The 17,037-nt window shown below is 40.8% G+C and overlaps 1 protein-coding gene across 1 annotated transcript in view; it reads right to left on the minus strand.

Moving 5' to 3' along the window:
• The window catches only part of LOC139613412 (dolichyl-diphosphooligosaccharide--protein glycosyltransferase subunit STT3B-like), a 38,018-nt gene that overhangs the window by 7,057 nt on the left and 13,924 nt on the right, over window positions 1-17,037 (minus strand). Inside the window, exons 2-10 of the mRNA XM_071470027.1 lie at window positions 12,768-12,876; window positions 10,372-10,659; window positions 9,250-9,315; window positions 8,910-9,009; window positions 6,559-6,657; window positions 5,659-5,805; window positions 4,633-4,681; window positions 3,673-3,827; window positions 129-340 (exon numbers count right to left, since the gene is read on the minus strand). Coding sequence (XP_071326128.1) covers window positions 129-340; window positions 3,673-3,827; window positions 4,633-4,681; window positions 5,659-5,805; window positions 6,559-6,657; window positions 8,910-9,009; window positions 9,250-9,315; window positions 10,372-10,659; window positions 12,768-12,876 — 1,225 coding nt within the window. The remainder of the gene's footprint in view (window positions 1-128; window positions 341-3,672; window positions 3,828-4,632; window positions 4,682-5,658; window positions 5,806-6,558; window positions 6,658-8,909; window positions 9,010-9,249; window positions 9,316-10,371; window positions 10,660-12,767; window positions 12,877-17,037) is intronic.

A 17,037-nucleotide genomic window follows, 5' to 3' on the forward strand; every position in this document is an offset into this window, starting at 1 on the left:
GCGAGGGTTAACCATTTGTAAAAGTTACTGAAACTATCAATGTACTAGAAGACTATTGAAGACAGAAAATCAGCTGTTGCACTATAAATGTACATTCAACAACATGATAGAAAACCGATGATGATAACCTTGTCATAGAGGTTGCTGGCATTCTTCCTGTCATCCTCATCACTGCTGTCCTCTGCAGGCGGACTCTGCCTTTTCATATCATCACCCAGGTAGTGTTCAAAGACACTGGAGAAAGCCACAGCCGACAGCATGCACACCACCGGAGTCAGCGTCAGCATCAAACGCACCATCACGCCGGCAAAATATACAGCGCTTATGGCGTACAAGGCCACTGGTGGAAGGAAAGCACAGGGAAGGAGATGAGGAGGTTACAGATGATCAAGATGTTACAATGCAAGCTTCATGAGTTTGACCTTATTCTACAAATAACTTCATTCATTTATTTTACTTTAATTTAACACTGTCAAGTCATATATATGTGAGACATGAAGGAGAAAGTGTAACAGCTGAAAAAGAAAGCCACCACATCATCAAAGACTAAATGTGGACATCTGTGCACGAGTACCTGTATTACTATCATATCAAGCATGTACTGAGATCAGTCTGAGATTACATTCACAACAACAGGTAGAGAGGGCACAGCAGCGAGGGAGGGCAGCAGAAGACTCAACATAATCTTGCCCAGACAGATGCTGATCTTATTGGCCAGTTTCAGCTCACTGCAGATTTATGGTGGTGTACTGGCCTCTTTATGAGGTGCACCTATAATGCAATGCAGTACGACAGCTCTGCAATCTTTTCTACATTTATGAAGCTCATAATGGCCTGTTACCGTTAATACTTTCAGAAAGGTGTTAATATATGATGCTATGTGATAAATTTGGATGAAGCTGGAAATAGTCATAAGATATAAATATGATGCCACAGGCAGAAATGTGGCAAGATACTCCAGGAATAATTTAATATATTTTAGCAAAGCTAGAAATGAATTAACCATCTTCTAATGGCTTCTTCCAGCATGACAGTGCACCGTGTCACAAAGCAAAAGTCATCTCAAATTGCTTTCATGAACATGAAAATGAGTTTAATGAACTTCAGTGGCCTCCCCAGGCACCAGATCTGAATCCATTAGAACTTGTTTTGGATGAGGTAGAACAGGAGATTCACACCACAGATAAATGAGCCTTTATTGCCCCAAGGAGAGATTTATTTTCACAACCTGTAGACATTCCACACAGAAACATATAGACATCCACACAACAACAGAGACACCCAGCATTCATGTCACTGCCTATGTCCCATATACGTATATGTACCAACATAGATGGGTCTGGTCTGTACAGCAGCGTCAACAATGCGGTTTGGTTTGAGCTGCTATGTCAGAAGAAAAAAAAAACATCAAGCTCATAAAGTGAGCTCCTCTCTCTTTAAAAGTCCTGTATCTGTGACCAGATGGCAATAATGCAAAATGTGGATTCACAGGGAGATCAGTGTAATTTGCTACTCCACGTGCAATGGGTGTCATTCATGTCTGAGAGGTTGGTGGTAACCTTTGACCTGTTGCTGAGGAAGTTTGGGTGACTGGGTTCAGATGGATAGGGGATGCACTGATTTATCTGTTGTGTTGCCTCAGCTTTGTGCTGGTTAAATTGTTATTGCTGTTATTTGCAGTCACTTGCCAGCAGGTGATAGTAACACCAATAACAGCCACTGGTTGGACACGACACTGGCATGAGTAAGAGGGCATGGTGAGCTGTGTCTGCTGGTTTGTTCTCAACTAAAAGTGACAGAAAATGTCGCCATATGGGAGTATTTCACTGTCTTTGAGACGTGTTGCAAGACGTGTTCCTGTGATTCCTCACGCCTGCAGGATGAAACCCAAAAGGCTACAGCAAGATGCTGCCACTCGGTGGAATAATAGGCTACATTCTACACGCTGGACAGCCTTCTGTAACAAAAGCATGCACTTGCTACATATGCCGCAGACTACTACCTCCCGCAACTCTCACTACGCACCAGTGCGGATTAGTTGAAAACGTTTTTACACTTTTCTTCCAGAGACATGCAGATGTCATCCCCTTGTTGAGAGCCCTGAAAAGTCTTTTAACCAAGGAAGCCGACACAGACCACAGAGTCAAAACCACAAAGACCACATTATTAGAGTCTGTACACAAACACTTTGATCAAATTGAATCAAATCCCGTTTTCTGCATTGCAACCTCACTGGATCTCAGGTATAAGGACCGCTACTATGATGAGGAAGTTAAACAACGCGCATGAAGAAAACTTGACGCGGAGCTGATGGATAGGCCTGCTGCTGGTGCTGCCCATGAGAGGCACGGTAGAGAGAGCGCTGGTCACACACACACACACACCTATGTTCAGCCCCATGTTCCAGCCTATTGTTGGTTTGTGCTTAAATGTAACATTTCATTCTGTATGAAAAACACAGGAGGTGAAAGACAGTCCTATTTATGTTTGTATTTATTCCTAATTTATGTTTTATTTATTTTATGATTTATTGTTTTTCTAATTGCATATACATTTAACTGCATCTAATTTATTTTTCACAAAACGTTTTTTGGGTTATGTATACTAAAAAAAAAAAATCTTCTCATTGAATAAGTAGTTATATGATTGAATTTAATTTGTGATTATTCAAAGATAGTGTGAAGGGCTGACAGACTTAAAAACAGTTCAGCTATTTTCTATATTGATTTCTTTGGCACAAAAAACCCCCCCAAAAAAAACATTTTCACAATTGGTGCGTCCCTCGGTTTTTTGGCCACTGGTATGATGGTGGATGTTTTCTAGAGGGTGGGTTTAGATGCCATCCTGCAGGATTCCCAGAAGATAGAATGGAGGATGGGACAGAGCTCCTAGGTACAAAGCTTGAGCACCTCAGCTGGGATGCCAAATGGTCCGGTGCCTTCACGTCACGTCATCACATTAATACATTCATGGTCTTCCTTCATTTTAGATTTGACTGACACTCTTTTTCAGAAATTACGTCATCTTTCAACTGCTACTGACCTCACAGGTAGAGAAATAACTGATAAATTTATGCTGACAAATAATACTAAGAAACTAATAGAATACTAAGACTGAACACAGAATATACTGAATACAGATATCAAATCAGCACTGTGATCTAATCTGCATCACCAACAGGCAGACCATGGTCCAGGTCTGTACCCAGATGCCATCATACCTGGACCCAGCCCTATAACCCATAAAGTATTGAAAATTATTAAATTTTGATGGAGCGTTTCTATTTTAACTGGCACAGCTTTTCTAGCCTTTACGCCACTGTTAACGTGATGCAACTCAGCCAATCACTGTCACTCAAGCCAGTGGGTGAGATCCGTACACTGGGGAAAGATGAGACGATATGCAATAGTTGGGACTAAGTGGGGAAGTGGGATGTGTAAGATGTGTTGAGATTGTTAATTATAAAAAAAATGGTTGATACTGTTAAGGTGTGAAATTGAGTTAACAAAAAAAATTTTTAAAAGGTCTCAGGTAAGTCCTTGTATGGCATTAATCAATCTTTCACTTCATATATAAAAGCCACAATACTAGTGAAAGCCTTCATCCTTGTTATGTGGGCACTGTATTGATACTGATGGTGTCTGAATATTTATTCCACGACAGAGCTCTTACCAAACACACGTTCATCATTGATGTTCTTAACGCAGAACCAGAGGCCTGCTGGGAAGGTACAGACGAGGATGTGAAGGTCAAAGAAGAAGGACACCCAGGTGGTGGGCTGGTGTTCAGATACTGATGCTATAATGGGAATGTGGATCTTAGCATAGCTGTGGATAACATGGAGGACAGAGAGAAGTATGGTTAGGAAAAGGAAGAGAAAAACGTTCATTTTATTCAAGATAACAATTCATTTTGTTAATATCCATCCAAATCATTCATTCACAGCTTTATGATCTTATTTATTATAAGCTGAAGATGTTATTCAGTGGGATGACTTAAAAAAAATAAAGTTGGTCAATGTCAGGTACCTTGGGTCAAAGGATGACCTCATTCCTTTTACTGCACTGCGGCAAAACCCAAATTCCTTTTAAAAAAAAATATTGTGTTGTGTTTGTGCAGTCATGTGCACAAACACACACACACACATATGTGCACATACACTCAGTGAGAGTTTGAGTTTTACAGCTGATGCTGCAGTCAGGCAGTTTTCTGTAAGCCCAAGATCTGGGAGGGGAGAAATGGAGCATTATCTGTTTAGGATTTTATGATGGGACTGACTGACTCAGTGCTTGATCATGAAAATATTCTGGCAGCTGAAGAGAGGCAAAAACTATAGTGTTGTTTATGTATTGGATTTGTCTGTAAGATCTGTCTAAAAGAAGAGAAGGTTGCTTATAAATAAAGCAAAAACAAAATCTCCACTTGTATAAATCAAGTAACAAGTTTCCTCTCTGCAGATAGTGTATCTGAATAAGTCAAGTTAGACTTCATGTTAGACTAAATGAAACTTACTCCCACCCCATCACTTTCAATCTCCATCACTTTAACAGAATTACTTTAAAGACAATTCTTTATTAGCACTGTGGGCAGGTGCTTTAGATCCACTGCAACATATCAATCATGACGACTTACCCGGTATCCCACAGGGAGTAGAAGCGCCCACTCCATGGAGCAATGTACCCTGGGGGTGAAACACACAAACCATCTGGGCTCAGACAGAATGTACTTACATGTGCATTTAAAAAAAAAAACAGCCAATACAAACCAACCCACACACACGGGCTGTCAGTGAGCTGTGTATTCAGGTTTCAGTGGACGGAATATTTGTTTGCCAACTTCCTCCAGCATGTATCAGTCATGTAATTACTCAGTAATATGTGCTTGCAACAGAACAACCACTCACCACTGTGATCGGCCGGCTGGTGGTTACTGCAGATGTGTGATTTCAGTGGTTACACGGTTCTAATCATAGCCACTATTAAAAACACATGAAGTCATGTTGCTGCACCTGATGACATGTTCATTCATTACAATCAACAGTGGCTCTGTGGTTTATTTCCTGCATTGTTGGTTTAGGTTTTTTCTGAGATTTGCAGACAATAAGACAAATCACAAGACATGGAAAAGATAATGTTCCTTAGCAGTGATCATCTGTGACAGAGCAAAGGCTCTATCATTAAACGTACTATTATTAACTATCTTGCTATGAAGATTATGAATGTTTCAACAGTTATTTAAAATACGCTTTGTATTATAACCAATCACAGTTGCAGGTGTGCACTGGGTGACAGGAGCAATCACAGCTCCGTCTAAGAACAGGAGACTCTTCAGTCTAAATCTCACCAACATTCTTTTAGAACAAAATCAAACAAACAATCAGGTACAAATCACAGTGAAAGCTGTTAACATTCTTCAGGGTAAAGCTTTGATTTGTCTGGAAAATACTCCAACTGACTGAATGTGGAATGAAGTGATCAGTAGGCCCTAATGTCACCTGTGTGCACAGTAACTATGAGGCCTGCATATCCAGCTTTTTTACTGAGCAGTAGAAGTGCATTCTTCCCATAAAAAGAAATACAAATGTGGTCAGTTCAGTATTAACTTTAAATAATTATTTTTCCTGGAAATAAAATGTTCTAAAAGTCAACGTGAACCAACCTGTGTATGTCAGATAGATGACAGAGAGGAAAACCACTCCAGCGGCCAGAGAGACTCCCAAGAAGAACAGAGTCTGGAACTCCTGCTTGGTCAGTCGGTCCTTCAGGTACTGCAGGAAGGCATAGACCTGAAGTAGCACAAATACACCTGCAAAGATACAGCCAGAAGGGTTCAGTTTTGAAATCAAATTTGTGAAATTATTAAGTTAAGTAGATCCTTGTTCAAATTGGCCATGAAAAAGAGTATCTTCTTTTTAAAACTACTACTACTAATGTTAAGGTGGTGTGGCCTTGTGAAGAGCACTACAGTGTTTAACCTATGCATAAAGCTAACCTCCATGGTAACACTGACACATACTTAGCTGCTGTAGGTGCATTAAGGACTTGAAACAGTCAAGGCTGAAGGAACGGGTACGGCATCACATGATGACATAGATTCTGTCTCGTCACTTCCTATCGTTGCAACCCAACTGTCTACTATGGTTTGCCATGGTAGAAAGGTGGGTAGCAATGGTAGGAAGTGTTGAGATAGAATCTATGCCATCACGTCATGCTGTAGCCATCCCTTCAACTGTCGCTGATTAAAGTCCATATTGAGAGAACTGTCTCAGGTGAATGGTCCAAGACCTCAGCACCATGATTCTAGGGCTCCTGCAGATTGTATTTAAGGATCTTATTTCATAGCAGATATCTATTGGGTTAAGACTGGAAACTTGAAAAAATGTTAAATTAATACAGAGAGTAGTACAGGTTCTTCTTCTTGTTTTAATTGTTAAGAAGAATGTTTTTGCAGTAACTGTCAAATTAAGAGTTACTCCATAGGCCTGCAGTGAGCACAGATTACCTGCTTCCAATGCCATCTTCCATTTCCAAACCAAAACCCAGATGACTGGTTACTCACCTGCTGCAGCCATGTGCTCACTGGTCCTAATTGGCTGGAAACCCACAAAAGGGATCTGCATGGACAGGACCAGGCCAATGATGTAGAAGGTACTATAGGCTGCGGAGAGATGTCAGCCAGTTAAGACAAGTTACAGGCAAACTACAACTTACAGTAGTAAGAGTAATAACCATAATCCTCACTACTACATACCTGACAAACTTTTACTTTAATCTAAACCTTCTCTCAAGCAAACCCCCTAATGTGCATCCTACTCTAAATTGATACACTGTGAAGCAAAAACATCTGCAGACAAAAGTCTGGTGATTCTTTTTTCTTGTTTTTCCAAGTTCATGTTTTTTCAGATTCCATGAAAAAGACCAAAACAACCAAAAATAAATCCAGTGAATTAATTTGCTCCAACAGCTCTTACAGAGCTCCTTAGCCCCGCACTGTATGCTGTGGTGCCAAAGGGTGGAGGGATAAATAGTTCATGGGAGGTGTGGGTGGAGTCCCGGACAATGCAGTTGGCCATGTTCAAGCAGCATTTCTGGAACAAGACCTGGATGAGTGGGACAGAAGTCTCAAGGTTTTTTTCTGTTGTCCTCACAACTTGCCCTGCAGTGTATGTGAAGATGTAGCTGGTCAGGAAGGTTTCTGTAGTGCCTCTGCACCCATAGGAACCTCGTGCTCCTGACTCACTCCACAGCGGTGTCATTGATGCAGAGGGGGGGTTTGTTCTGTGCAGTTCTTCCTGAAGTCGACAGCGATATATTTTGTCCTGTCAACATTTAGTGAAAGGTTGTTGGTCTGACACCAGATGACTTGGTTTCTGTTGTCCTGGGCTCATCATCTGGACAAATACTTAAGGAGTTGAGAGCTGACTGATTAATGCTAATTTTGAAGAAGACTTGATCATTGACCACAGGTTGCAGTGAAGCAGTTTTTTCATATATTGAAAGATGTGTTGCACAAAGGAATTACGTCTGTACAACCTTCTGGTGTTTTTTCTTAAGTTTTGTGTGCCATATTGCTAAAGTTTTTGAGAGCTCACTTATAATTCCCACAGACTATGATCAATCATAACCAAATTTCAGAGGTTATTTCACAAATAACCATAGATCATGTCATGTGAGTTTCCAAAAGACACAAAGCTATTTATGGGATAAAAAATAAACCCTTTGGCGCCCCCCTTACAGAAACAATCTTCCCAGACTACGTGGTGAAGCTCTGATGGTGGGTTGCCACTTCCCAGTGCAGCAAGAGATAGATTTGGGGAATATCATCAAATACTTTGGTGACTCTGAATCCAACACTGAGCAAAAAAGAAAAAGAGCCACCTATCGGACAATTAGTGTCAGTTTTTGTGACTGAAGAAATAAGACAGAACAATAATATAACTGCTAAATGTTATGATCAGAGTCTTAGCAGCTTGTGAGGATTCACTTTAAAACACTACAAGGAGGTAGCAGACCAAAGGAGGAAGGTGGAAAAGTCAGCTTGATGCTCATTTATTCATTTTGCCAACAATCCTGTTGGAGGACGTAGAACACACATCACCCCGCGTCACCTCCCCCTTCTCTCCTTTCACTCTTCCTTCTCTGTACTTATAACTTACTGTCCTAGCAGTCCTCAGTATGGGATCTGTTTGATTCCCCATTTCATAGCTTTCCCAGTTGTGTACTTTCTACATCTGAAAACGTCATTATTTCTACAGGATTAGGAACAGGTATGGCATGTATGAGCTTTTGATTTGAATCTGAAACACTGGAATAGTGTTGTGGCACCAAAAGGGAGCTGTGAGCCCGGGGTCAGGGCTGGATTCGTGATCAGTGAGGTGAGTTTGAAATGTGGAATGAGGCAAGCTCACTGATGGGAAGAAAGTTTTAATCTTTGTCTTTTTCTTCTCTTTTGTTTCCTGCCTGCACTTCCACTCTTCATCTCTACACTTTTATCATGTCTCCCTTTTGTCCTTCTCTGGGGGATTTATCTGTCTCATTGCAGAGACAAAATCAGCTGCTAAAGAATGTTATTAATCATCAGTAACAGTGTTTATACAGTGAAGATATGACAAAGACTAGCAAGCAACTCTGTGTGGTATCCCCAAATCAGTGTGCATGGCTCTGAGTCTTGTCGAAGAGAAAGCACAGCTGTGTGTGTGTGTGTGTGTGTGTGTGTGTGTGTGTGTGTGTGTGTTGCTGCTGACTGTTCAGTTGGCCCCTATGTTGGCAGTTTATCCTGTTTACACTGGGTGTCATAAAAGATATAACTGTGAGCCCACAAGTCTCTGTCTATGCCCTTGAATTAATGTGAATGTAAAGTTTGCATTTTTATGAGCGTCTGTGTGCATGTGTATGTGTGCTGCATCTCACCTATGTAGACTCTCCTACTAAAGCGCTGCATGAGCAGCAGGACGAACACATGAAGAGGAATGAGGTTGATGATGAACACGTAACCTCCCCAAGCTGAAACCTGTGACACATACACATGTATTATGAGCATTTTTCAATTAATTCAAAACTTTTACAACAGAAATGCATTATTAATGGATGTACCCACACATGCTCAACTGCACGCACTGCCATACTGCGCCAGCAAAACACACTTTAAATGTGAAACTGTTTTCAGTGGTTTTAACAGTCATAATCACTGTTTATTTTAGGAGAGGAGGAGACTTCTCTCAATACAACCAAAAAAAGTGTGCATTCTCACCATGTAGAAATAGGACAGGCAGCATCCGATAGTCCAGAACACTGATCCTGTTTTCACTGACTTCACCTGCAATTTACATAGAACAGCATTAACACACACACACACACACACACACACACACACACACACACACACACACACACACACACAGCACTGGAGACTATTAAAGTGGTTCTGTATTTCCCAGATCTCCAGTCCTGTGTATCATGTGTGACTTATTCATGATGTGATTTATTCAGGATGTGTTTAAAATGCCAAGGAACAGAAACAATACTTAATCACCATCTTTATATCATCTTACACTATTACCTGTCTCTCCATAACACCAATCAATCATTCACTTCGAACCTGGGATAGTGGATTCTTTAATTAAATCTTAGTGGAATGCATGAAATATTATAGTTGATCATATTCACTACGCTTATATTGGTGATTAAAGAAGAAGTGTCTCATTGCAAACTGATCTATCACTATCCAACATAAACAATGTTTTAAGAACTTCAATGTGTATCATAAAAACACACTGACACTTCAGGGACTAAGATTATCTGCTTCTAGCATTAGGAAACATCTTAGATTAACATTGAGCTTTTAAGAATCACATGTTCCAATGTGAAGAAGTGAAGATGTGCTATCTGGGGATTTTTTCCCCAACATTCCCTCTATCTAGTTTTACATTAAGGTTTAAACTGCGTATGCACACTGCATAGGAGACCTGGGATTTTCTTTTGCTACAGCCAAAAAAACTTCTGCAAAAACTGCAATTTCCACAAAAACACTGCATCCGCTAGTGATGTGATCAGTGCAGTAAATGCAGGTTGTTGTTAAGTCAACTTACAATTATTAACAACTCTAAAATTGGCACATTTTTTGAATCCACACGAAAAACAAACTTAACTGCTCCTACAGCATCTGCGTTGACTGAAAATTGGTGGTGATTATCCTCTGAGAACTTATAGCAAAGCCTTTCACATTACACATAGTCATTTGATCCACTGTTAAGAAGACAGTATTGATTATTGCTACTTTATGTCAGTGTAGATAAAAAAAAAAAGGCAACAATGAGAACTCTTATAAATAGCTGCCCAAAGTAAAGTATGTATAAAGTATGTAGACACCTACCCAGAGGTAGTAGGTGAACTGCAGGGCAAAGATGGCGATGCCCTCGTTGTCAAAGGACCCAGCAACGGAGCGGGAGATGTAGCCGGGAACAATGGCTATGAAGCAGGCTGCCAGCAGCCCTGCCCCCTGGTTCCACAGCTCCCTTGTCAGCAGAAAGGTGGAGATGGAGGTCAGGCCACTGAATACTGGGGCTAGGAACACACACACATCCCGGATGTGGACGGTGATATGCAGCAGGTTGAGCACATAGTGGATGAGGCCTGCTGTGACCATCAGGCCAGGATACACCTACAGGAGGAAGGGAACAGAGGGGACACTTATTTAGGTTAGTTAGTTTCATTTTATATAGGTTTTAAAAAAGTCATGGGTTAACAATTAACTATGAGAACTAAAAAAAATCTATCCATCTATGAGAAGCGCATCAATATTGAAAAGCTGGTGAGAGCCCTGAACAAGTGAAAATACTGCTTCGGCTACAAAACACCATTATTTACAGTTATTTTTTAGGGTTTTGCCTTCAGTACTGACGGACAGGAACATTGGGGAGAGAGAAAGAGAGGCTGACACACAGCAAAGGGTTGCAGGTCTGATTCAAACCTGAGAAACCTCGACAAGGACTAATGCGCCTTTCATTCCCAGCAACAAAGATGTATCTTTCCAGTGCCAAAAAGAAGAAGTGTAGCAGCAATAAGACACTGTGGGTGCCCTAAGGTACAGAGAGCAGCTTGGAGAGCTTTTTCCACAGCAGCTGGTTTCAGGTCTACTTCCCGTTTACTTTCCATGATTGTCTTGGATGCCTCGTTTCTATTGGCTGAACTCGATTGAACTTTGACTGCGGAGTGCACATGAGGTCACCAAGCTGTTTGCTGCAGATTTGTTGCTGTGTAATACAGCAACAAACACAGCAATGTTACTCTGCACAGCAACACACCATCGTGGAAATAAGGGGTTTCAGAGCGCAGCCACGTTCTGTCTGAAAGTAGTTTAAGCCCAGAAGGCATATGCTGTAACAGTCTCTCACACAGAGGACAGCTTCTGTCTGGGATCCACAATAGTTTAACCTTTATTTCCTTCCAACTCCTTGCTTACTCCTTATTAGAGGCAGGTCTTCATTTCTAACTCCCTCTGTTTCATATGTAGAACTGGTCATAGCATTTAGTATGAAGCCTCACTACCAATAACTTCTCTCTCTCCCTGCCTCCCTCTCTCTCCTGCTCTCTCTGCTCGTTGTGTTTAGATATTCATCTGCCTCCTTAATATGTTAATAATGATTCATGTTATAAAAGTTGTTTATTTGCTGTAATGGAGGTGAGACTAAGTTCATTGGAAGTGCTCCTCTGCTTTCCTGCAGTTCCCGAGCAGCCAGGAAACCAAAGCAGCTGCCTGTGACATGAGGTGTGGCCCTAAGCCCCCGGTCGGCATCCATAAACAGTCCAGTCATGTACCAGGTTCATACTCAGTTTGTTTTGGGGGGGGGGGGACCAAAAAAAAAAAACACTGCAGACTGTAAACACTGACCAGTCGGTCATTGACATTCGAGGTTATAGGACTGGCACCCCTGTTGTGGTCCAGCCAAAAAAGAATTACATTACAAGCTTGTTTGGTAGCTCACAAAGGCAGTGAATGGAAAATAAGCTTTTGTTAGCCTGCATCATTACCTCTACAACCAAAGTTCTGTTGACAGCTAATCTAATGTAGCTGAGAGTGAGTTTTAGAGGATGCTTGAAGATTCATCACAGTAATGTGACAGACATATGTAGATTGATAAAGCTGTACAAACAGCAGAGTGATATGAAGATGGGAAACATAACAATTCCCACTGACTCTAAGCCAAAATCTGTGGTCCCAAACTGCTAACAGAAGCAACGAAGTTCACTAAGAAGTGTCTTGTGGTGACATTAGTTCAAACCCTGGCAACAGTCTCTCCTGTCTGCCACTGACAAGGCCCAGGCCTGCAGCTGTTTGCCACTTCGTATATATATATTCATTTTTTATTATTGTGTGGCACATCAAACTAAATACTGCTTAAAGTTGTGCAATAGCTAGAATGTGTAACATAACATAACATAACATAGTTGGCGTTGCCTTGAGGGGCCTCAACATTAGCCTGTTGGCATGTTGGCTGCAGGGAGCATCAAGTTACTGATTCAAAAATAAATGATTAGAATCATAACAAATGTCCAGTTGATTTAATCCTATAAGGTATACAGTCAGTGTTTCACACCAACACACACTGTGTGTATCTTTGAGGTCTAACATATTTATTTTCTCTTAAATGTATATATTGATAAACAATTTTAAGCAATTTCACAATCGGGAGGATTGTGAAATTGCTTAATACCCCCCCAACGTACCAAGTTGAACATTCACACAAAGTCAGCATAATAAACACTCACCGTGCCCCCTACTATCCTACCCAGAGGGTACCAGGCTCTTTCATCAAACCAGTTGAGGAACTCATAAAAGCCATTGGTAGTTAGGTGATGAGTCGACCTGTAGTTGAACCTGCAGAGGCACAGAGAGGGCTGTTAGACAGGACACCAGAACAGAGTGGCTACAAAGAATATTATGTACTTTTTGTGTCATTTTTGGCGTTCTAACTTTTTTGATTCAGCTCGAACAACTCTGGAGCATTTGCCCAATTCAGCTCATTTAGGGTGGTTTAAAAGCAGTCATCAAACTCTGGTGCAGATCAGAAATAAATAAAAACGGGTTCTCGTCCTGTTTCTTCTGATCTCTGGTGCAGTTTGATTGTGGTGTGGAAGTAAAACCCACCACAGGAATATAGAGATTTTAGCATTCATTTAAAAAAAAAAAAAAAAAAAAAAAAAAAAAACACAATTTAAAAATCAATCAGCTAATTGTGAACTATGAACAAAGGATCTTCTCTGACACACCAGAAAGTTAAGACTTATAACAAATTAGTGTCATTATTCTGTCCTACTGGATTTTGGTAGTTTTGGCAGTAGTGTCCACAGAGTAACTATTTTTTTTCCAGCAGTGCTCTTGTGCACAGATCCAGGAGGGTGCAGTGCCGGACCCATATTTACAGTGTTAACGCAGAACCTAACAGGATTAACTAGTGACCTTTGCGGTCGGCTTGTAGCTTCTCCATGAACATTCAGAAGCATTCACTATGTTTGACTCCGTTCAGGTACTTTGCTACAGTCTTTGCCAAAGAAGTACTTCCTGTTGGGAGAAGCAAGCAGGTTTACTGAATTAGGCCAGCTGCTCCACATGCACTCACAGTCTATGATGTTTAATACTTTAGACCAGTGGTTATCAAAGTGGGGTCTGGGACCCCCTTGGGTCCTTGAGGGGAATCATTTATTTTCACTGTGATTCCATCAATAATTAACACAATGACAGAATGTGTGACTACTTCAGTCATGGGTCCCAAACATTTTCTGTAATGAAACATCTAAAAGCTGAAATCTTATCAAATGGAAGTCTGTGGTCTAATTTCTGTCAGTTTAGGGGTCCTTGATGTGTAAAAGTTTGACAACCACTGCTTTAGGCTGAAAGGTGGTCAGGTGTGGCCTCACTTTAAGAAAACAAATGACAAAGTGCGTGGAATGTAGGGGAAACCAAGCTGCAGGTCACGCTGCTCATCAAATCTGACCAATGGTTTAAGACGGAGCAACATCAGTCTGAGAGACTGCAGAGTCTGATGCTTTGCTGATTTAAGAGTGTATTTCTAGGCGTAAACAAGTAGTTAGTTAAACTGGTCTATGCATGTCTGCGATCACATATTCTAGTACAGACCATTTACTTTGTGGATGTTCAGTTAACACCTAAAAGAATAAGATATTTTTGTTATGCAAATATTTGTTTACATTCTTTTAATCACTTTGGAATCAGGGAATTGATAGGAACCGATAAGGAGAATCTGAATCGATAAAATTCAAATAATACCCAACCCTAGTCGTGAATATTGATGAAACCTATGCGATTCCTGCCGTGATGGACCTAGTGAGTGCATTATATTACGGTACAACACGTATCTCTTCATATTAACATGTTTCTACCTGTTCATCATTACCCATGACATGTTAGGTCCAAATGCCATCTTGACTAACATCACACATTATCAATATTACTTTTTTGAGCTTTCTGTGACACCTGATAAGATAATGAAAGCGTTGCATGACGTCATGTTTTCAGCCTCCAGAATGTGAAAAATGACCCCCACTGGTCCATGTAGCACCCAGGATAACAGTCACCACAACTGTCCAACAACCAGGAACCTTCTGCTTCAAAACTGTCAGTTCACTCCTCTCGGTTTATTCGTAATGTAAACATGAGCAAGACCTACTGTAAAACACAACATTGTACAAATTACTTTCCTTGGCTGAGACACAGTCAGTTGACCTACAGGTACGAAAGTGACTCAAGGAGGAAAATCATTTTTCCAGTGTTAATATGGGGACCTGGGTTTTATTTGAGATGCTTTCTGGTCCATTGCCCTAGGTGTGTATGTGTGAATATTCCTATTGCACCAAGGTGATTTAGGTAACCACGTGCAGCCCACTTTCAAGTTAATATATTAACATGCATTCAGCCCTTAAGTAAGAAAATGAAGCAGTCTTCTTGTAGGGCAAGTTTACTGAGCATGTTGATAAGATAAAGGCTTGGAGGGACATATGATGGGTGTGCACCATTTAATATACAGCAGTGTGAATGTTTGAAAAATGACAAATAACGAAAAATAGATCCAGAGGGGCTCCTTCAGTGTGCTCCGAATGACAGTGAAAACCAATCTTCATAAAAAGTCTGATATTTAATTCATTTTCTCACAAGCTTAAAAGTTATAACCACTGAAAAAAATACAACAAAAGAAACTTCTCTCAGCCATGAGCAAGGTTGGAAGTTATGACTGTCACAACAAAGCACAAGAGGCAAATAACATCAAAGATGCAATACCATGGAAGTAAACAGATGAAATAATAAATTATCAATATTTTTTTTCTATAAAAATGTCAGAAACATCTTCAAATGTCAAAAAAGCTGGAAATGGCAACAACTTGGCATTTTTGTTTTAAAAATGACTGAATGATTGAATTGATCAGTTGTCAAAGTAGCTCCAGATTAATTTTCTGACTAATTGATTTAAACAGAAATAAAAATAGATATTCCTCATAGCCACAGTGTTACTACCTGTAGCTCCAATTTCAAAACTCTTCAACAGACAGAAACAATAGTTCAGTCAAATTCTTTGTTGAGCGGCAGTGGACTGCTCTCTTCAAATCCACCCGCAGATTTTCAGTGGGATGTAAGTCAGGGCTCTGACTTGACCTTCTTCTTGACCATCCTTAAGCCGCTGCATTGTTCTTTTGGTGGTATTTTTAGGATCATTGTCGTGTTGGAAGATGAACGACCTACCCATTTTCAGCTGTCTAGCAGAGGGACGCAGGTTTACCTCCAGAATCTGGATGTACAGTCCCTGACAAAAGTCTTGTTACTTATCCATTTTGTAGAAACAACAGTTTAAAACCTGACTTTTAATTAATCCATTGGTTTTAGAAATGGCTCATATGAAAGCTAAAACCCTCCCAAATTATGTTTAATATACTAAAATAAATTTGCTTCACTGAAGAAAGATGAACACAGAAAGGTCAGATTTTGGCAAGACAAAAGTTTTGTCGCCTACAGAGAGTAATGTGAAAATTGAACAAATAATTTACTTCAAATACAAAAAAATGTTGCGTAACATCAGTGAATTAAGTAGTGGTGCTGTGAGATCCATATTTAATATCTTGTATGACTTCCATGAGCTTGAAGGGCTGCATCCATGCGGTTCGACAATGATTCATACAATTTATTGATGAAGTCATCAGGAATAGCAAAGAAAGCAGTCTTACATGCCTCCCAGAGTTCATCAAGATTCTTTGGTTTCGTCTTCCATGCTTCCTCTTTCATTCTACCCCAGACATGCTCAATGATGTTCATGTCTGGTGACTGGGCTGGCCAGTCCTGGAGCACCTTGATCTTCTTCGCCTTGAGGAACTTTGATGTAGAGATGGAAGTATGCGATGGAGCACCATCCTGCTGCAAAATTTGACCCCTTTTATGGTTGGGAATGTAAGAGGTAGCTAATACTTCTTGATATTTTAGGCTATTGATATTGCCTTCCACCCTGCAAATCTCTCGCACACCCCCATACTGGATGTAACCCCAGACCATGATTGTTCCGCCACCAAACTTAACTGTTTTCTGGGTGAATCTCAGATCCATGCGGGCTCCAGTAGGTCTCCTGCAATATTTGCGGCGGCTGTGATGTAACTCAACTGAAGATTCATCAGAGAAATCCACCTTCTGCCACTTTTCCAGCGTCCATCCTTTTAGCAGGCACTTTGTTTAGTGCTGGTTTCTGGGCACTGATTCGACCATGGAGGCCATTTCGAGACAGAATTCTACAAACTGTTCTGGTTGACACGGGGACTTAAGGTGACCAGGCCTGGTGGAGCTCTGCTGCAGTGGAAAAGGGGCTGGCCTTGGATTTTCGAGCCAACAAACGGTCCTCCCGAGCAGTTGTCTTGCGGGGTCTGCTGGACCTGGGCTTGTCAAAAACATCTCCAGTCTCTTCAAATCTTTTTCTTATTCTTTGTACTTGACGCTGAGACACATTGAAGGTGTCAGCCACCTCAGCAGTGGATCTGGTCTTCA

Source organism: Trachinotus anak, unplaced genomic scaffold (assembly GCF_046630095.1).
Source record: "Trachinotus anak isolate AG129_WGS33_773 ecotype Australia unplaced genomic scaffold, CSIRO_AGI_Tana_v1 ptg000032l, whole genome shotgun sequence".
Classification (NCBI taxonomy): domain Eukaryota; kingdom Metazoa; phylum Chordata; class Actinopteri; order Carangiformes; family Carangidae; genus Trachinotus; species Trachinotus anak.